Below are 21,960 nucleotides of genomic sequence, written 5' to 3'. Positions count from 1 at the left end.
ATGGGAGGGGTTATATGGAGGGGAACTTGTTCTCATTGGTTGTGCCAGTGTCCAATTACCTCTGGTGACCCGTACAACCCAATATGTAATGATTAAAGCGGGGGTTCACCCGGACATACAACTTTTACCATTCCTGCTCATTTTGTCTAGGGGAATCCGCTATTTTTTTTTAAAATCAAAGCTGTACTTGCCTTTTTAGAGAGCGATCTTCTCCGCCGCTTCCGGGTATGGGCTGCGGGACTGGGCGTTCCTTCTTGATTGACAGTCTTCCGACAGGCTTCCGACGGTCGCATCCATCGCGTCACGATTTTCCGAAAGTAGCCGAACTTTCGGCTACTCGTGACGCGATGGATGCGACCGTCGGAAGCCTTTCGGAAGCCTGTCAATCAAGAAGGAACGCCCAGTCCCAAAGACCCATACCCGGAAGCGGCGGAGAAGATCGCCCTCTACAACGGTAAGTACTGCTCGGATTTTAAAACAACTAGCCAATTCCCCTAGACTAAATGAGCATCCATCTAAGGGTAAAAATACATTTATGGGTGAACTCCCGCTTTAAGATGAAAATAATGTGGTGAAAACTGCGCTAATATAACAAGACCGTAAAAACGGATAAGTGAACGTTTGCTGTGATACAAAAATGTTAAGCTGCGATTCGCTGCGTAATATAAACAGTGAACAAATGTAAAAAAGAAAGAATCTTGCTAAACCTCATAAACGGTGTGCATAAATGATATGGCAATTAACAAATAAACATTCACATATGTAAATAAGGAATAAACAGTGATTGTTTCCCAAAAACATATAGAAGTCCTTGTGCCACGTGATAAAAAGTTATATGAGTCCTCATAAATTAGAAGCCAGGTACTTTCCAAAAAGAGAGGGCCCATAAATCAAACAATCAAGAAAAAACAAAAAATTGGATGAAACAAAATTGTCTATAGAAAAAAGGGAAGAAAAACAAATCCTCCTCCACCCATGTGAAAAAATCCTAAATGGTGGGGTCTTGAGTGATGTACATATATGGTATTGATATTGAGGGACAATCCAACATAAAGAGACCTCCACTGAAAAAGCACACGATCTGCTTACCAGGTCTCGTTGGTCCCTTATTACAGAGGACCCCAGGTCGTGTGTATGGTAATACAAACAGTTGGGCTTAGCGAGATATGGGCAGCCTGATAAGGGTCATCTCCACAATCCAATTCTCCAATGGCGATGATCACATGTACATGAAAAGAGACAGAGGGATGCCTCGATTGTGTAAAACCTTTTAAAATTTTATTGTAGAGTAATCATATGTATAAAAACTCACACTTTTGCAGTAAAAAAGAAGCCTTGAGTCTGCTGTACCGGCCGGATACAGACAGACAGACCTGTCAGTTGGGAAATCCTTGAGCAGTCACTTAGGGCGACACACTGGCGTCACCCCCTGGACTGCTCAAGGATTTCCCAACTGACAGGTCTGTTTATACATATGATTACTCTACAATAAAATTTTAAAAGGTTTTACACGATTGAGGCATCCCTTTGTCTCTTTTCATGTACATGTGATCATCACCATTGGAGAATTGGATTGTGGAGATGACCCTTATCAGGCTGCCCATATCTCGCTAAGCCCAGCTGTTTGTATTACCATACACGCGACCTGGGGTCCCCTGTAAAATGTACGGATGTATGCGGATTTGCGGCCTCCAAGGCCGCGAACCTGCGGCCTCAATTACCGGCCACCGCGGCGGAGGAGGTGGGGGCGCACGGAGGCACAGGATCCTGTGTTTTCACCTCCCCCGCCGCGGCGGCCGGTAATTGAGGCCGCGGCGGCCGGTAATTGAGGCCGCGGCGGCCGGTAATTGAGGCCGCGGCGGCCGGTAATTGAGAAGTCCCAAGCTCTTCCTTCTGTGAGCTGGCGCCATCTGGTGGTGGCCGTTGACATTACATTACATTGCATTGCATTACATGGCATTATATTACATTACATGACATTACATGGCATTACATTGTTTAACTAAACAGCAATTCTAATGTGTGTAATTTTTTCTCTATTTTCACTGCCATCTCCATCCCTCTAATTAGAACCCCCAAACATTATATATATTTTTTATTCTAACACCCTAGAGAATAAAAAATTGCGTCTGCTCGTGGAATGCCGACAAACTTTTACCCTTTGAAATCTCTGTGTTTGCTTCTGTGCGCGAGCTCGTCAGGACGGGGGTTTCTGGCTCCTAACTTTTTTAGCTGGCTCCTAGATTCCAAACAAATTTGTCAAACCATGCAGTACACACACACACATATGGGTGTGCGAACAATTATGGAATGATGTTTATTCTAATTAGGGATGTCCTGATACTGAAATCGGTACGGATACCGAGCATTTGGGGAAATGCTCCGATGCTTCACCCGATACCTGGGCAGTCAGGGTGATCGGTGCGGCAGGGGAGTTGCAAGTCTTCCCCGTGTTGCCTTCTCCCCCCCCCTGTGTTGCCCCCCCCCAGTGCTGCCTTCTTTCCCCCCCCCCCGTGCTGCCTCCCCCCCCCCCGTGCTGCCTCCCCCCCCCCCCCCCCCCCCGTGCTGCCTTCTCCCCCCCCCCTTCGTGCTCTGTGTGCTGCCCCTTCCATGCCATCTTCTCCACCCTGCCGGAGGTAGGAGCCACTTAACCCAGCTCCTACCTTTTCCGAATGTACAGTGATCGCTGACTCTGTCCATTCACATAACTGAGCATTGTAACCTGTGATTACGATGCTCCTGTTTTATGAATGGAGACGAGCTTCTCTCCATTCATTTTAGCTGAGGCTGCTGAGAAAGGGACTGGGGAATCTGTGTCCTTGGTGCCTTTCTCTGTCTTAAAGGGGAGAAGTCAGAGGTCTGTTAAGACCCCTGATAATCCCACCAAGAACCCCAACAGGGCTGATTAAAAAAAAAAAAAAAAAAATTGCAATAAATGATAAAAAAAAAAATGTAAATAAAAAAAAAAACACACTGACAATCCACCTCCCCCCTAAAGAAATATAAAAAATAAATTAAAATACTGTCACATGACATAAAAAAAAAGTATCGGTATCGGCGAGTACTTGAAAAAAAGAATCGGTACTTGTACTCGGTCTCAAAAAAGTGGTATCGGGACAACCCTAATTATAATGTCCTTTTCTATGTTGTTTTTGTTATTGACATGCTTTTTACATTTCTATGATTAATAAATATGCACTTTGATTCATGCACCTCCACCATGTCTATGGCCTCATTCAAAGTCCCATCTCTCCACTTGAGAGAACATTGTAAGATAGAACCCCAGATGTGTGTCCCATGATGTACAATAAAGAAAATTGGATTTTTGGCTTACCTCTGAACTCCATTTCTTGGAACACACCACAGGACACTGATATGCACCCCTCTGTCTTGTGGTTTATGGCTTGCTTCAAAACTGAAGCCCTGCCTACCAGGGAGGGGTTATGCCTAGGAGGGGATTTCCTGTCTTATTGCCAGTGGCAGCATAAGGGCTCAGGAACATGCTCTCTGTCCTGTAATGTACTCCTTCAAGAAATGGATTTTATAGGCAAGTCAAAAATCCAATTTTCCAATACTCATTACAGTATTAATTTTTTTTTTTGTTTGTTAATTTTTTTAGTGATGCATTAAAAAAGCACAACTTTTGAAAAAAAAAATACTTTATGTCATTTTTAGCCCGGGTTCACACCTATGAAAATTGAATGCACGTTTCCCCCCGCATTCAATTCGCATAGCAGGAGAATGTGACTGGCTTTTGGCCATATCTCTGCAGCGGGTCCGGTGTGGTGTACTGGAAAAACACGTTCCTTTTTTGGTGCTTTTCAGGTTAGAACCGGTGAACCAGCACGCACCGAACGCCTGCTGTGTGCCGAATGCGGCGACAGTGTGAACCCGGTCTTAAATAAATTTGCAATGCTTTGTACCAGAATCTTAATAATAATAATTTTATTTTTTTGGAAAACGCTGATCATCCTGATCCTGATTTTATATTGTGTATTAAATGGTCTTGATTTAAATCAAATCCACCCTGCAGCTCATTATACAGCAGTATTTCATTAGATTGGTGTGCAGTTCACACTGGGGTTTATTTACGAACACTGGAGAGTGCAAAATCGGTCTCACTTTTTTTACCAAAGCTTAAAGGGTTTGTAAAGGTAAAAAAAATGTTTCCCCTAAATAGCTTCCTTTACCTTAGTGCAGGGTTTGACAAATTTGCTTGGAATCTAGAAGCCAGCTAAAAAAGTTAGGAGCCAGAAAACGTACCCCGTCCCGACGAGCTTGCGCGCAGAAGCGAATACATACGTGAGTAGGACCGGCATATGTAAACGGTATTCAAACCACACATGTGAGGTATTGCCACGATCGTTAGAGCGAGAGCAATAATTCTAGCTCTAGACCTCCTCTGTAACTCAAAACCTGCAACCTGTAGAATTTTTTAAACATTGCATATGGAGATTTTAAAAGGTAAAAGTTTGTCGACATTCCACGAGCGGACGCAATTTTAAAGTGTAACATTATCTTTCACAATATAAAAAAAAATTGGGCTAACGTTACTGTTGTCTTATTTTTTATTGAAAAAAAAGTGTATTTTTTCCCCCAAAAATGCGCTTGTAATGCCACTGCACAAATACGGCGTGACAAAGTATTGCAACGATCGCCATTTTATTCTCTAGGGTGTTAGAATAAAAAATATATATATAATGTTTGGGGGTTCTAATTAGAGGGAAGGAGATGGCAGTGAAAAATTAGAACTGCTGTTTTACTTGTAATGCCAACAGCCACCACCAGATGGCGCAGGTCACAGAAGGAAGCTTGGCACTTCACAAGGCCGCGGCAACAATTCCCGGCCGCCGCGGGCCGCCACGATCGCTCCTGCTGCGATCGGCGGGCCCGTGACGGCCGGTAACTGAGGCTGTGGCTTTGCGGCCTTGTAGGCCGCAAAGCCGCGGCCTCAATTACCGGCGGGCGCCAGGTCACAATTTCTTGTCGTAATTGCGACCTGGCCCCCCCGGATTTTGTCGAGCCCTGCCTTAGTGCAGTCCTCCTTCACTTACCTCATCCTTCGATTTTGCTTTTAACCACTTGACACCCGCACGCCGTCATATGACGTCCAAAACGGGGACCTGTTATCCTGGGTGGACGTCATATGACGTGATGGGCTTTGCGGGGGGATATCTCAATGATGCCTGCACCCGGAGGCATCATTGAGATATCATTTTTTAGCGGCGGCGATCCTGCGCACCGTAAGAACGATCATAGCGGCGGTTCCGCCGCTAGATCGTTCTTACAGGCGGCGGGAGGGGACATCCCCCCCCCTCCCGCCGCCATCCGGTGCTTCTCCGGGCTCTCCCGTCCCACCGGGGGCCCGGAGAGATGATCGCCGTCCGCCGGATGTTTGCCATAGAGAAGACTGGTGACCATCTGGTCACCAGTCATCTCTATGACCGTCGGAGGCCCGGGCGCGATGTGATGACGTCACGCCCGGGTCCCCGTAAGTAAACAAACCGCAATTGCGGCTAGTTTGAATGAGATCTGTGAATTTTTTTTCACGATCTCATTCTTTCCAGCCTGCAGGAGAGATGTGGGGTCTTATTGACCCTGCATCTCTCCTTAAAGAGGACCTGTCATGCACATTCCTATTACAAGGGATGTTTACATTCCTTGTAATAGGAATAAAAGCGATTGAAAAAAAAAAAGTGTAAAAAATAAAGAAATAAGTAAAATAAAAAAGAAAAAATAATAATAAAAAAATTAAAATGCCCCTGTCCCCGGTAGCTCGCGCTCAGAAGCGTACGCACACGTAAGTCCCGCCCACGTATGTAAACGTCGTTCAAACCACACATGTGAGGTGTCGCCGCGTGCGTTAGAGCGTGTGCAACAATTCTAGCACTAGACCTCCTCTGTAACTCTAAACTGGCAACCTGTAAAAATTTTAAAGTGTCGCCTATGGAGATTTTTAAGTAACGAAGTTTGGCGCCATTCCATGAGTGTACGCAATTTTAAAGCGTGACATGTTAGGTATCTAGTTACTCGGCGTAACATCATCTTTCATATTTTACCAAAAAATTGGGCTAACGTTACTGTTTTGTTATTTTTTAATTTATGAAACCGTTTTTTTTACAAAAAAAAGCCGTTTAAAAAATTATTGCGCAAATACGGTGCAAGATAAAAAGTTGCAATGACCGCCATTTTATTCCCTAGGGTGTCTGCTAAAAAACATATATAATGTTTGGGGGTTCTGAGTAATTTTCTAGCAAAAGAATGAGGATTTGTACATGTAGGAAAGAAGTGCCAGAATAGGCCCGGGAAGGAGGTGGGTTTTAAAGCCCGGTATGGAAGTGGTTAAATGTCCTTATTTCTTCTGAGAAATCCTCACTTCCTGTTCTTCTGTCTGTAACTCCACACAGTAATGCAAGGCTTTCTCCCTGGTGTGGAGAAAGCCTCTTGAGGGGGGAGGGGGCGAGCAGGAGTGTCAGGACACTCTCTACTTTGCAGATAGAGAAAGGAGCTGTGCGTTAGTGGGCGTCCTGACTTGCCTGCTCGCCCCCTCAAGAGGCTTTCTCCACACCAGGGAGAAAGCCTTGCATTACTGTGTGGAGTTACAGACAGAAGAACAGGAAGTGAGGATTTCTCAGAAGAAATAAGGACATTTAAAAGCAAAATGGAAGGATGAGGTAAGTGAAGGAGGACTGCACTAAGGTAAAGGAAGCTATTTAGGGATTTTTTTTTTGTTTGTTTTTACTTTTACAACCCCTTTAATTGAACAAGCTGAGGTTATAAGCCGATTGGCTACCATGCAGAGCTGCATCAGATTCTGAGTGCACCAGTTTTAGTAAATCTACCCCACTGTGTCAGCTTGGCATGAAAATGGTAGTGGTGAACTGAAACCCTGAGACTGTCAGCACTTTAAAATGGGATCATGCTCAGATATGCCTGCTATGTACTTTATACTGCCTATGGGAAGCCTGAGAACAAGCTGAACCACAATGGATGCTGGTATCATCAGTGACACATCTCCTGTTATATACAGTGAGGATCGAAAGTTTGGGCACCCCAGGTAAAAATTTGTATTAATGTGCATAACGAAGCCAAGGAAAGATGGAAAAATCTCCAAAAGGCATCAAATTACAGATTAGACATTCTTATAATATGTCAACAAAAAGTTAGATTTTATTTCCATCATTTACACTTTCAAAATTACAGAAAGCAAAAAAATGGTGTCTGCAAAAGTTTGGGCACCCTGCAGAGTTAATATCTTGTACTGCCCCCTTTGGCAAGTATCACAGCTTGTAAACGCTTTTTGTAGCCAGCCAAGAGTCTTTCAATTCTTGTTTGAGGTATCTTTGCCCATTCTTCCTTACAAAAGTCTTCCAGTTCTTTGAGATTTCTGGGCTGTCTGTCACGCACTGCTCTTTTAAGGTCTATCCATAGATTTTCAATTATGTTGAGGTCAGGAGATTGTGAAGGCCATGGCAAAACCTTCAGTTTACGCCTCTTGATGTAATCCCCCGTGGATTTTGAGGTGTGTTTACGATCATTATCCATTTGTAGAATCCATCCTCTCTTTAACTTCAGCTTTTTCACAGATGGCATCAAGTTACCATCCAAAATTTGCTGAAATTTTATTGAATCAATTTTTCCTTCTACTCGTGAATTGTTCCCTGTGCCACTGGCTGCAATACAACCCCAAAGCATGATTGATCCACCCCCATGATTAACAGTTGGACAGAGGTTCTTTTCATTAAATTCTGTGCCCTTTCTTCTCCAAACGTACCTTTGCTCATTCCGGCTAAAAAAGTTATATTTTAACCTCATCGGTCCTCAGAACTTGTTTCCAAAATGCATCAGGCTTGTCTATATGTTCATTTGCAAAGTTCAAACGCTGATTTTTGTGGTAAGGACGTGGACGAGGTTTTCTTCTGATGACTCTTCCATGAAGACCATATTTGTACAAGTATCTCTTTATAGTGGAATAGTGTACCACAAAGTGGAGGTTCACCCAAAAACTCAATTTTTAACATTAGATTGAGGCTCATTTTGTCAAGGGGAAGCAGTACTTACCGTTTTAGAGATTGATCTTCTCCGCCGCTTCCGGGTATGGGCTGCGGGACTGGGCTTTCCTATTTGATTGACCAGCTTCGGACAGCCTTCCGACGGTCGCATACATCGCGTCACGATTTTCCGAAAGTAGCCGAACGTCGGTGCGCAGGCGCTGTATAGAGCCGCACCGACTTTCGGCTTCTTTCGGCTACTCGTGACGCGATGTATGCGACCGTCGGAAGCCTGTCAATCAAATTGGAACGCCCAGTCCCGAAGACCATACCCGGAAGCGGCGGAGAAGATCGCTCTCTAAAACGTTAAGTACTGCTTCGATTTAAAAAAAAAACACCCGATTCCCCTTGACAAAATGAGCCTCAATCTAATGTTAAAAATTGTTTTTCGGGTGAACTCCCGCTACAACTCCAGTGTCTGCCAGATCTTTCTGGAGGGATCATGCAGTCAAACGTGGGTTTTGAATTGCTTTTCTCACAATCCTGCAAGCTGTTCTGTCTGATATTTTTCTTGGTCTTCCAGATCTTGCTTTAACTTCCACTGTTCCTGATGACTGCCATTTCTTAATTACATTCCGAACAGAGGATATTGACATCTGAAAACGCTTTGCTATCTTCTTATAGCCTTCTCCAGCTTTGTGAGCGTCAACTAGTTTCAGTTTTAGTTTTCTAGACCACTGCTTAGAAGAACCCATGGTGCTGATTGTTGGGGCAAGGTCAGATGAGTCTGGGCATATAAAACCTTTGAGATTGACATCACCTGGTCTTCCCAGACGATGATTGAGAACAATCCATGACACTGGCAGGTCTCAGCTTTGCAAAGGGGGCAGTGCATGCTATAAATTCTGCAGGGTGTCCAAACTTTTGCAGACGGCATTTTTTTGTTTTCCTTAATTTTGAAAGTTTAAATGATGGAAATAAAATCTAACTTTTTTGGACATATAAGAATGTCTAATCTGATGCCTTTTGGAGATTTTTCCACCTTTCCTTGGCTTCGTTATGCACATTAATACAAATTTTTACCTGGGGTGCCCAAACTTTCGATCCCCACTGTGTGTGTGTGTGTGTGTGTGTGTGTGTGTGTGTGTGTGTGTGTGTGTGTATATGTATATATATTTTGTCCAAGTCACAATTTCGGGGGCATTGTACGCACATATTGTACACACACACATTATTATTCCAGGCTGAGTTTTAGGTTATACTCATGTTATACACTTTGCTGATTGCTGATTTAAATCCAATTAACAGATTGATAATATAGCGCTTCCAGACTGTACTTGGGAATTTTCATTTTTCAAGTGGTGGTAAACTTTCCATTCTGACTTTCCTGCATTACAATCTCTATAAACCATGTACATGGCATTGTGTTTACGTTCTGCCTAACCTTTTACCATTGTGTAGAAATCTAGCACTGTTCATTTGATTGACATCACTGGTGCATGCGCATATCTGCAGCGTTTCACAGGACGCTGTGCCATCGCTCTATCCAGAAAGTGTCACCCACTCTCTATGGCGTTGCAAACCCTGTTCACACTTTTCTGAATGTGACTTGCCAAATCACAAGGGGGGTGTAAACATCAGCGCTGATCACAGCACAAGCATAGAGGAGAGACAGTACATCACCCATAGCGTGCATGCGTGAGATTTCGATCATTACTGCAAGGAAGGGTGGAAGTAAGTAACACTCAGTATAGATGCGGAGAACAACAGAAAACATGGTGCTGGCTTCAGATAGGAAGCCTAAAACACAAAATTAGCTGCAAAATAGTTAGAAAATCAGAGGGGGGGATAATTAATTGGGCAAAACGATGCAATAAGCTTTTGTGTACTGGTTATATTGATTTGGGTGACAGAGTTTACTACCGCTTTAAAGCCTTTCCTTGTTGATTTTTCAGTTGTTTCCATGAAGTGCCACCTACCCTGATGCAGATTTAAATACAAATAACATTTGTTGGTGTCGCAGACTCTCTTAATGTGTGGTGATCATCAATTTTATATTTACAGCAAACCCTGCCATCAATATGTGGAATGATATTGAAATTTTAGCAAGTGATGACACTGGAAGCTGCCGTTTGAACATTGATTCACGGCATGAAAGTGGCACCTCTTTATATCAAGTGGACACGCTACTTAAAATTGCATCAACTGAAAAGGTAACACACTCTCTTTTGCAAAAGGCATATATAATATCAAGTCTAAACATATTCTGCCATCTTTGTTTATTGTAATAGATGTAAGTAACTGTGAATCTAAACAATTACTAAAGCTGGCCATACACGGAGTTAATTCTTGTCTGTTTTCTGATACCCGACTGCAGTTCGAACCGTGAAAGGCCTTGTTGGCATCCTCCCACATGACCTCTTGCAATCTGGAAAGTAAAGCAGTAGGGTTTTTATAGGAACAGTGGAGGCAGCCACTGTTTTGAGTATTCTACCCATGACAGCTGTTGGCATACAAAAGCTGGCACTGCAGAATTGCAGATTTGTCCATCTTCACTGTTTATTGTGGATGGGGGAAATCTAACACACTATGGCTCGCTTATATTTATATATACATCGCAATCTACCTTTAATGGGTGGTGTCATGAACTTGTACATAAAAAGTATCAAATAATATGAATGTCAATGCAAGTATTAATAATCTTTAGTGCTTTCAAATATTGATTTAGTTGGTAGTCAAATCTTTAGCATAAACAAGGTGTTTGAGAAAAGTATTTATAGATAAATTCTTAATTTAAGCCTAAAAAAAAATAGATAATAAACATGTTCTACTTACCTGCTCTGTTGCAGTGGATTTGCACAGAGCAGCCCGTATCCTTCTCTTCTCGGGTCCCTTTTCTGTGATCCTGGCCCCTCCCTCCTGTTCAGTGCCCCCACAGCAAGCAGCTTGCTATGGGGGCACCCAAGCTGAGTCTCAGCTCTGTGTCCATTTAGACATGGAGCCCTGCCCCTCTCTCCCCTGATTGGCTAGCTGACTTTGACAGCAGTGGGAGCCAATGGCGCTTCTGCTGTGTCTCAGCTTATCAGGAAGGAGAATCTCGGATGGCTGAGACACTTTTCGACATTGCTGGACAGAGAGGGAACTCGGGTAAGTGTTAGGGGGGCTTCTGCACACAGAAGTCATTTTATTCTAAAGTTAAAACTTCTTCCATTTTTTTTTTTTCTTTTTCTTTTGATAGAGTGGAGAGAGATTGTCTGTACCCCGTTACAAAGATTCCCCACTCTCTATTTGTCCTGTTCACCATTATCTTTAGGGCCAAAATAACTAATCGATTATGAAATTAATCGATTACAATTTTCATAATCGATTAATCGGCCGGTAACATAATGGGGTTAAAAAAACTAAAATTAGCCATTTATAGTACAAAAAAGCAAATCGCTACTGTAAATATTACTTTCACTGTTCCATAGTAAAAAAATGAACCCCTTACAGTAGCAATTATTTGCTCTTTTTGTACTTATTTTTGTTTTTTTAACCCCATTATGTTACTAAACATCTCAGGCCTGGTGCTTTTTTGCAGAAACACACTACAGTTCATTTACATGGTTTCGTATGGGACACGTTCACATCCATGATTTTTTTTCAGCTGCTGCGTATTTGGAAAGGGCTAGGACTTTTTAACTCAAAACGGTGCTATTTTTATTTTTTATTAGGTTCAATATACTTCAATGGAGTAGCTGCAGAAAAGCATGTAATGTGTTTTTGCGGCAATTTGTGTTTTGTAATCTGCCCAAAAACACTTTGAAATGCAAATTTTTATTTTTTTAAGGCCGTTATCCGATTAACCACTTCCCGCCCGTTCAATGGGAAATTTACGTCCGGGAAGTGGTTACACCATCCTGACTGGACGTCCTGCAGGATTTCATGCCGCGCGCGCCTGCGATGTAAACGGGAAGAGCCGTTGATGGCTCTTTCTCACTCGCGTCTGACAGACGCGAGTAGAGGAGAGCCGATCGGCGGCTCTCCTGACAGGGGGGGGTTCGCGCTGATTGTTTGTTTATCAGCGCAGCCCCCCCTCGGATCGCCACACTGGACCGCCAGGGAAGCCCACACTGGACCACCAGGGAAGGGCAAAAAAAAGGGGGGTCAAAAAAAAAAATCAGTAAAATAAAATAAAAAAGGCAGTAAAAAAAAAAATGCCAATCGGTGCCCACAAATGGGCACTGACTGGCAACATGGATGCATCAGTGCCACCCCAGTGTCCATCAGTGCCACCCCACAGTGCCCACCTATCAGTGCCCATCTGTGCCACCCATAAGTACCCATCAGTGCCACCCATAAGTGCTGCCCATGAGTGCCCATCTGTGCCGCCCATGAGTGCCAAGTGCCGCCTATGAGTGCCCATCAGTGCCGCATACCAGCGCCGCCAATCAGTGCCACCTCATCGTGCCCATCAGTACTACCTCATCGGTGCCCATCAGTGCCGCCATATCAGTGCCCGTAATTGAAAGCGAAAACTTACTTATTTACAAAAAAATTAACAGAAAAAAAAAACTTTTTCAGTCTTTTTTTTTTTTTTTTTTTTTTAGTTGCGCAAAAAAAAAATTGCAGAGGTGATCAAATACCACCAAAAGAAAGCTCTATTTGTGGGAAAGAAAGGACACCAATTTTGTTTGGGTACAGTGTAGCATGACCGCACAATTGCCATTCAAAGTGCGACAGTGCTGAAAGCTGAAAATTGGCTTGGGCGGAAAGGTGCCTGGTATGGAAGTGGTTAATCGAAACAATAATCGGCCAACTAATCGATTATGAAAATAATCGTTAGTTGTAGCCCTAATTATCTTTGAAAGTAGTAATAGAGGGGAAGTCTTCCAATGGGGACACTAGTTCAGGTGACCTAGGGGTCCCCAAGGAATTACCCTAATATGCAGGGGTTCCTCTCACTTCCTGTTTGGCTATGGGACAGGAAGTAAAGGGAAATTTCTGCAATGGTACACAGATGGCAATAAAAAAAAAATCTGACGGGGGTTATAATCTATGGTCAACCATGAAAAATCATATATTCAATTCCACATCATATTTTAAACATTTCTAGTTTACTTCTAATAATCTGGATGACCTTGAAGTTAGTAAACACACTTTCTCAAGAATCTACACGTTTACTTCTTTGAATTCTGTGACACATTTACTATTCCCTGTGAATATGCATAGCTGTGTCATATTTTTCACAGAGCCTGCTGTCTAAACTACAGAGGTGCTAAGAGGAGGCATTTCAGATGGTACAGTCAATAGAGGAATCAATACTTGCAGGCGGCTAAGGTACCACAGGATAGATAGTCCCTTGAAACTGAATGTAAAGCAAACACATTTTTTGAACGTCTGACTATATTTTAGAATTTGTGTCATTGTCAGCCTGACAGATGGTGGTGCTTTTTTTGTTCAGTAAGGTCTTATGTATAATTGTACTGATCTCTGTACTTTTCAACATGCAACTTTACTATATTTAAAAACATAATATATATATATTTTTTTTTTTCCAAGGTGATTGTCAATCCAAAACTATTTGCCTACAGTTCAAATGAGGGATGTGTAATTGTTGCTGACAAATCTGTATGCCTGCTTGATAGCATTTGTCAGTCTCTTCAGCTCCAGTTACAGTTTGGTAAGTACCAAGGATTGTGAACAGCAATCAAATGCATTCTGTAACGCAAACCAAAAAAAAAGTATAAAGTTAAGAATAACCCAATTAAAATTAAGCACTTTAGTTCCTTGGTCCTTGTACAGTTGATGCATGCTTAAAAAAAATAAAAATAGTATCCAGCCCTCGCCTGATTCTGTAAAGAAAGACATCCTCTGACATTTCCTGGCTGCGGCTAGGGTAGTTACTCCCTGCCATTGGAGATTGACGACTATGCTTCCCTTGGGGATTGGGCGATTTTATGTGGACCGTATAAGAGATCTGGAATGTCTGTTGGCTCAGAAAGCTGGACTGGAGGAACGGTTTTCCATCACCTTGACCTCATGGTCCATGTTCCGGTACTACTCTGAGTTCCTGGCTTGGGCTGAAGGTGGCTCTGCAGATACCCCGTGACCGCTTTGGAGTGCATTTATCTATTTATATTCTTTTTTATTTCCTTGCTCCCATAAGCTCTTTTTCTTTTCCATCTGGGTTTTTAATCCGTTTTAGGTGTATAGTATTCGGGGGCCTGGTATCAATTCCTAGTGTCAATAACAATGTTCATTTATAACAGCTTGAGATTCCTTCAGCATCTTATGTTTGAGAGAGTAACAGTGCTGCATTATACTTCTTGATGCCCCCCCCCCCCCCCTCACAATTAAGTTTCATACGGTGTCATTGTTGGAGCCCATCGCCAGCATTGGTACCCTGTATCTTTTGCTTCCCATACAATCAACAGTACTTTTTATTTTTCTTCTTTATATTTATCAAAGTAGACATTTGCTTCCTTTTCTGTATATGTTAATCTTTCCATATGTTTTTGTTCAATAAAATCAGATTAAACTAAAAAAACAATAGATGGGTGTTCTAAAACTTCATTATGAAAACTGCACCACTTAAAGGAATGGACTAAAACATTATACAGGGTAGTTAAATAACACAGTAACAAGATTTGTCTGGTGGTATGGATCTATTAAATTGGCCTGTGCCTAATTCATAAAAGCCTTGCATCAGTTTTGGTACAAGTACTGAAACTTGTACTAGATTCATGTAGTTCTTACTACCGCCATTTTTAGATTCTGTCACTATGCCTGATGGGGAACTCTGAGAGACTAGATTCCCCATCAGGTCTGCTCTGCCTGTGATTGGCAATGGGTGGATTCCTGTGCCGCTATTCAGCCCAATAACACTTTTAGATTCTGGAAAAATGGAAAGAAACTGCACTAAAAAATACCAAAAGGTGAGAAAAAAGGGAATAGAGAACTGCAACGTGGTCACAGTCTAATCCCTCCAGGTGCTGCAATTACCGTGTAAACAATAACTACAAGAGATAAACATGAGAAAAATATAAATCGCGCTACCTCAACCACCCTTCTTGCAAATGTATTTTTAAATACATTTCTACATATTTAATGCACTGTTTTTTACATGGTGGGCATTGACATTCGCTGAATTTCTTGGAGAACGAGATCCAACAGGACTGCATATCTGAAACTGCGAGATTGGGACCTATTATATGCTGTTTCTGATCCCCTGTCATAAGGGATCGTGGGAATTTGGTAAGAGGCCAATCTATAAGTCTGGTGGAGGAGATATAACGTTTTCCTTTGGACACGTTCACAACTAATCTGTAATGTGGCACAGATGCACGGGTGTTTGACATACTACCTGCTATCTAACGGACTTTCTGCTGTTAATATTTTGGACTATTAACTCATTCGTAGCAAAGTTTATATTTAGTTAACGTTTTTTTGATCCAAGTGTTTTTGTTTGTTTCTTTTGTTTTTGGTTTTCACTTGTAAATCACCATCACTGGTGTGGGATTTTGAGGTGGCTGCATGCTGCACCTTAGTGGCCAATATAGGTCGCTCCTGACATAGCAGCCAGCCTTCCACTTATATCACCCACTTGTATACGCTTGTGAATGGCAAGAAGGGTGGTTGAGGTAGCGCAATTTATATTTTTCTTACGTTTAGATTCTACCCACTGTTCTGTGTATCTGCCGGCAGTTGCAGGCAAGGCTGACCTGATGGGGAAACTCGGGCCCACCTTGCTTGTGATTGACAGCTCATGCCAGTGGGCAGATTTCAAAGCCACTATTGGACTAAATACCAGCTATCGTGAACTGTCAATCAAAAGTAAAACAGACCTGACGGGTACAATGACCAGGGAGGGTGGTGCACTGGGGAAGGAGTGTCCAGTAAGGACACTAACCACATTGCCAGTATCAACAAATCATGTAAAAGGTACATGAGTTGGGAGCAATCGCTGCCTTTTTCTGTGCTGCGCTCTGACCCTTTATGAATTCCCCAGTCACTATTTAGGCAAGCATTTTAAAACATTTGCAGGCATGGTGAAAACTCCTGAACAACAAACAACGTCAGAAGCGTCTTACCTGGGCTAAAGAAAAATGGACCTGGTCTGTTGCTCAGTGGTCCAAAGTCCTCTTTTCTGATGAGAGCAAATTTTGCATCTCTTTTGGAAACCCAGAGTATGGATGAAGAATGGAGAGGCACACACTGTAAGATGCTTGAAGTCCAGTGTGAAGTTTCCACAGTCTGTGTTGATTTGGGGAGCCATATCATCTGCTGGTGTTGGTCCACTGTGCTTCATTAAGTCCAGGTCAACGCAGCCGTCTACCAGGAGATTTTGGAGCACTTCATGCTTCCTTCCACAGATGAGCTCTATGGGGATGCTGACTTAATTTCTCTTCCGTTCATGGACGTACACCGCAGCAATCACCTTAGGGTTATATATCCTTCCTTTCAGGAGAGACTAGGCAGAAAAAACAGCACTTAAAGTGTTAAAATACTTCTCTCAGTACAGCACCTCCCAGTGGGCGGGTCCCCCGGGTATATCCCACTCTCTGCATCAGTCAGCTCCAGTTTTTTTTTTTTTTGCCTAGCGATAGGAGAAGACATGGCTCCTCTGGGCCCATGTGCTCTGGAGGTTTTTTTTCTGCGATTTTGTCGCTTTTATTTTTCCTGCATTTTTGGATCCTGGGATCTACAATCAACTGCCGACTGGGTGACAGGCTGGATCTGTTATCCTTATAGTTCCCCCATGTTCGGCCATCGAGCGTGTGCCGGCCTTTAGCTACCCGCTGGGCCATCCACGACATGCCCCGTTGCTCCAGGGTTGGCCGGTGAGCTATATGCTACAAGGCTCACATATGCCCGGTCTCTCTGGCTGTGTCACAGTGTGCCGGGCCGACAGCCATGCTGTATTTGCTGCGGACGTTGGGTCTTTCTGGAATGCCTCCAGCCGATGGTCGCAGGATGGGTAAGTAGTATCCCCTTGCCTTGGCATGGTGGTTCGCCTGGTGCATTCCTGGGGAGGTCGATCGAGGGTCCGCCCTGCTTTCCTCTCTCCCTCCTTCCCCGCATTCTGGGTGGCGGCCGTGAGGTGGGGGGTCTGCCTGGGGGGCTCCGTTACTACCAGGGGGCTGCACTGCTGTGAGGTGCTATTTTTTGTCTTTATGACGCCGTGTGTACTGGGAGGGACTTGCAGGGTCTGGTGCATTTGCTGTGCTCTTCTTTTTTTGTTTTTTTTTTTTTGTTACTATTTTTTAAAACACGTGTATGGCCGCCATTTTGACGGTGACGCGCTTCTATTGAATCGGTGGCCATTTTCTTGTAGCCCGCATGCTGTTTTTCTCTTACCACCTTCCAGGACGGCACCCGAGAGATGATGGCTCCTCCTGCAGGAAACACAATCACATGACAGTTTAAAAGGCCCCGCCCTTCCCCTTGCTCCTCAGTATTGATTGTGTTTCTCCAACACAGCGACACGTTTGTTTTGTTTATGGAAACCTAGAGACCGGGGAGGGTCGAAGGTACCCCTGTGAGACAGGTTTTAAGGGAGGCCGGGGAGGGCTGAACTTACCTGTAGACTTCGGTCCAAACTCACAGGTCGCCCTATGGAAGCACCAGTGCTCTGAGCTGCGGGGAGGTGAGCCATCACTGCGTGCTATCAAATCCACCACCATTCGAATCGCCGTTTTCCCGGGTCTCCAGACGCAAAAACGCCGCGCTCCAGGCCTCATTCTGAGACAGGAACTGCATCACAGGAAGTGGGCGGTTCTGGACGGCGTAACCCGGAAGTTCCCAGTGGAGCGAGGAGACAGCGTGGGTGGTGGACGGGTCGGCTTGCGGTGACCAGTACAGGAGTACCGACAGCCAGGACCGAGTCACCCTCCTCATGGAAGAGGACGGAAAGACCGACACGACCGCTGGCAGATCCAGGTCGGGGGGCGGTAAGTACCAATCCCCCTGGAAAGGGAGGGGGGAAGTGGTGAGAGTTCCCAAACTTTTAGGGAACGACCGGAGCAGGATCTGGTCCCTTCTCGTCCACTTCCTCCCCTCCCCAGTACAGCCAGCAGTCTTGGGGGGAAAAAAGACAATTTAAATGTATATTTCATGTCTTTCAGAAACCCCCAGCGGACCCCAGGAGGCCTCAGCTCAGTCTCCCTCCGCTACAGGGCATAGTTCCTCTAAAAAATGTGGGAATTGTAGAGAGAAGCTCCCCAAGTCCTACACAAAACCTTTCTGCTACAAATGTATTAATATACTGGCGGGAAAGGAGGCTGCTGCCATGATGAGTTTTCTCTCATCCATGCAAACAGAAATGTTAGCAACAGTTAAAGCCTTTCGGGAGGCAGCCGGGCAGTCGGCACAGACTGAAACAGAGGAACTTACCCCTAAGGAAGGCACTTCTTCTCAGGAGACCCCCTTTTCTAAGGGCCCAAGTGTTTTCTTTACACCTTCACAAAATCCCCCTTTGGGGGAGGCAGATGGTGAAGAGAGTGAGGTAGCCAGTCTACCTAGGTCTAGGCACAGCTCAGGGGAGGTAGATGGAGACTCCATTAGTCAGTCTCAGGAGGACACACGTCCAAGAAAACACCTCTTTGCTGTAGAAGATCTAGAGAGTCTCCTCCAGGCTATCTACGCCACAGAGGAAATTCCTGAGACCCCTAAACCTACCTCAGCGCAGGATAAAGTTTATAGGGGCCTGAGTGACGCTCAATCTAAAGTATTCCCCCTGCACAAATCCCTCAAGGAGCTAGTCCTTCAGGAGTGGAGAGACCCTGAAAGGAGAATAATCAAACAAAAAACCTGGAAAAGAAGGTTCCCCTTCTCCCAGGAAGATGAGGAAGTCTTTTTTTAAGCTTCCTAGACTTGATGCGGCTTTGTCGCAAGTCACTAAATTGTCTGATCTCTCCTTTGAGGATACAGGTAACATCAAGGATGTGATGGACCGTAGAGCAGAGTCTCTCCTTAGGAAAGCCTGGGAGGCCAATGCGGCAGCACTAAGCCCAGCCTTAGCAGCAGCATGTGTAGCTAGGAATACAGATGTTTGGGTAGAGACACTCACCGACCACCTCGCCCAGAATTCGGAGGCGGAGGAGGTAGTTGAGTCACTTACAGTGGTAAGGAAGGCGATTGCTTACCTAGCAGATGCAGCTACGGAATCCGCAAGGGCAGCAGCCAAGACAGCAGCCCTCATTAACTCTACTAGGAGGGCAGTTTGGATCAAGGCCTGGGAAGGAGATGCTACATCCAAGGGAAAACTCTGTGGCATCCCCTTTCAAGGTTCCCTGTTGTTTGGGAAAGACCTGGATGATGTCCTGGCTAGGTCATCAGAAAAAGGTAAAAAATTCCCAGTTAAACCCAAAAAAGAAGGTTTCAAGAAAACTTTTCGAGGCCCCCAGGGGCAGGGTAGACAGAAAGCCAAAAAGGAACCTTTTAGGCGTTGGAACTTTGGCAAAGGGAACAGGAAGAACAACCTCCTTTTCCCTCCTCCAAAACCCAGCGACAAACCGTCCAAGTGACGACGTAGTCAGAGTGGGGGGTCGACTATCTCAATTCCTCCCCCTATGGGAGAGAATTTCGAACAGTCATTACATCTGCCAAATGATTCAAAAAGGCTATCGCCTAGAATTTCTGGCTACACCCCCCACCATGATCACCATTACTCACCTTCCCAGGGATACCCTGAAAAGGTCTGCCCTCTTGGAGGGCATACAGGACTTAGCCAAACAACTAGTGGTAGTACCAGTACCAAAAGCTCAGCAGTACCAGGGATTTTATTCCCATATTTTCGTAGTACGAAAACCCTCCGGGAAATACCGTCTAATAGTAAACTTGAGAAACCTGAACAAGTTTCTGGAATACAAAAAGTTTACTATGGAAAGTATTTATTCGGTAAGAAAGAACCTCATGAAGGAGGCCTTCTTGGTGACCCTAGATCTCAAAGATGCCTATCTCCACGTGCCAATCCACGTGGATCACCAGGTATATCTGAGGTTTGCGGTCGTGGTGGAAGGAGAAACCTTCCACTGGCAGTTCAGAGCACTACCATTCGGGCTAACCTCCAGCCCAAGGATTTTTACAAAAATCCTAGCAGAAGCGGTGGCATACCTGCACCTTCAGGGCATATCCCTTATACCTTATTTAGACGACTTGCTGATTTCAGGAAAATCAGCCGCCCAAGTCACGCTGGATGCCAACAAAGCAATGGCACTCCTAGAGAGCCTAGGGTGGATAATCAACATAGAAAAATCCTCCCTCAAACCAGAACAGGTCAAGACCTTCCTGGGATATGTAGTGGACACCAGGCAGCAGAGACTCTTCTTACCAGAAGAAAAAGTTTTAAAACTAGCCTCAGCAGTTGGGAACCTTATCAAAAACCCCAAACTCTCCAGACGGAATGTTCTGAGAGTTTTAGGCCTGATGTCAGCAAGCATCCCAGCAGTGGTTTGGGCTCAGCTTCATGCCAGGACATTTCACTTCTTCTTCCTGTCCTCATGGGACAAAAGGAAAGAGTCCTTAGATCAGGATATACTGCTCACCCCCCAGGTTCTGTCCTCCCTGGAGTGGTGGACATCTCCCCAAAACCTGAGGGGAGGGCGACCATGGGCTCAGTGGAACCCAGTGAAGGTTACCACGGATGCCAGTTCCTGGGGGTGGGGTGCCCACCTGGAAGGGAAAAAAGCGCAGGGGCAATGGGACAGCTCACTAGCTCGCAGGTCATCCAACTACAGAGAACTCAAAGCAGTGGGGGAAGCCTTAATGGCCTTCCAGGAAGACATCAGAGGCAGAGAAGTCCAAGTAAGCTCAGACAACTCTACAGTAGTAGCGTACCTAGGTCGCCAGGGAGGGACCAGGTCCAGTCCCCTACTAGAACTTTCCAGGGAAATCCTAACCTGGGCAGAAGAAAGAGTACTCTCTATCTCAGCCATATACATAAAGGGGACGAGCAATATAGAAGCAGACTTCCTCAGCCGTCACAAGCTGAGGGAGGAGGAATGGGAACTGAACCCAGAGGTGTTTCAACACCTAGTCCAGTATTTCGGGGAACCGGAAATAGACTTGTTTGCCAACAGACTAAACAGGAAGGTAGAAAGGTATTTCTCGATTTCCTGGGAACTACAGTCGGAAGGTCTGGATGCGCTATCCCAGACCTGGCGCTTCGGGCTGGCTTATGCCTTCCCGCCGGTAGCGCTCATTCCGCGAGTTCTTCAGAAACTCAGCAGGTCTCCAGGCCAGATTCTTCTAATAGCACCATGGTGGCCAAAAAGAACTTGGTTCGCAAACCTAAGAGCCATGGCGAGGGTGGAGCCTCTGAAGCTCCCGTACAGGGCAGATCTCCTCAGGCAGGGCCCAGTACTCCATCCAAAGCCGGAATTCTTCCAGCTAGCAGCCTGGTTAGTGAGCGCCAGATTCTAGAACGCAAAGGCTGCTCAGAGAGGGTCATAGATACCCTTCTCATGAGCAGAAAACCAGTAACTCAAAAGATTTACCAAAAGGTATGGAAGACCTTCTGTTCCTGGTGTAAGGAAAGACAGGTAGCTTCAACTTCTATCCCGGTTATCCTGGACTTCCTCCAGGATGGGGTAGATTTAGGATTAAAAGTTAGTACCCTTCGGGTCCAAATAACGGCTCTTTCAGTCTATCTGGATAAAAGATTGGCGAAAGAGGACCTTATAAAACGTTTTTTGTTAGCTAGAGAAAGATTTTCTCCAGTCCAAAAATATAATTGTCCGCCTTGGGACTTAACTAGGGTGTTAGAGGCGTTATCTATACACCCATTCGAACCTCTGGAAGAGGTTCCCCTTAAGTTTCTAACCTTAAAATTGACTTTTTTGTTAGCCATTACTTCGGCCAGGAGGGTAGGGGATTTGCAGGCGCTATCCATGAAAGAACCCTTCCTGAGGGTACAGCCAGATAGGATCACCCTCAGAGCAGACCCCCTGTACCTGCCGAAGGTGGCATCCCTATTTCATAGGACGCA

General features: G+C 44.7%; 1 protein-coding gene across 1 annotated transcript in view; it reads left to right on the top strand.

The window, feature by feature from the left end:
- KNTC1 (kinetochore associated 1) overlaps positions 1–21,960 on the top strand; it is a 552,295-nt gene that overhangs the window by 14,329 nt on the left and 516,006 nt on the right. The window contains exons 2-3 of the mRNA XM_040347334.1: positions 10,056–10,204; positions 13,533–13,653. Of these exons, the coding sequence (XP_040203268.1) occupies positions 10,073–10,204; positions 13,533–13,653 (253 nt within the window). The 5' untranslated portion in view covers positions 10,056–10,072. The remainder of the gene's footprint in view (positions 1–10,055; positions 10,205–13,532; positions 13,654–21,960) is intronic.

Source organism: Rana temporaria, chromosome 1, assembly GCF_905171775.1.
Source record: "Rana temporaria chromosome 1, aRanTem1.1, whole genome shotgun sequence".
Lineage (NCBI taxonomy): Eukaryota > Metazoa > Chordata > Amphibia > Anura > Ranidae > Rana > Rana temporaria.
This window is presented reverse-complemented; position numbering and strand designations above follow the sequence as displayed.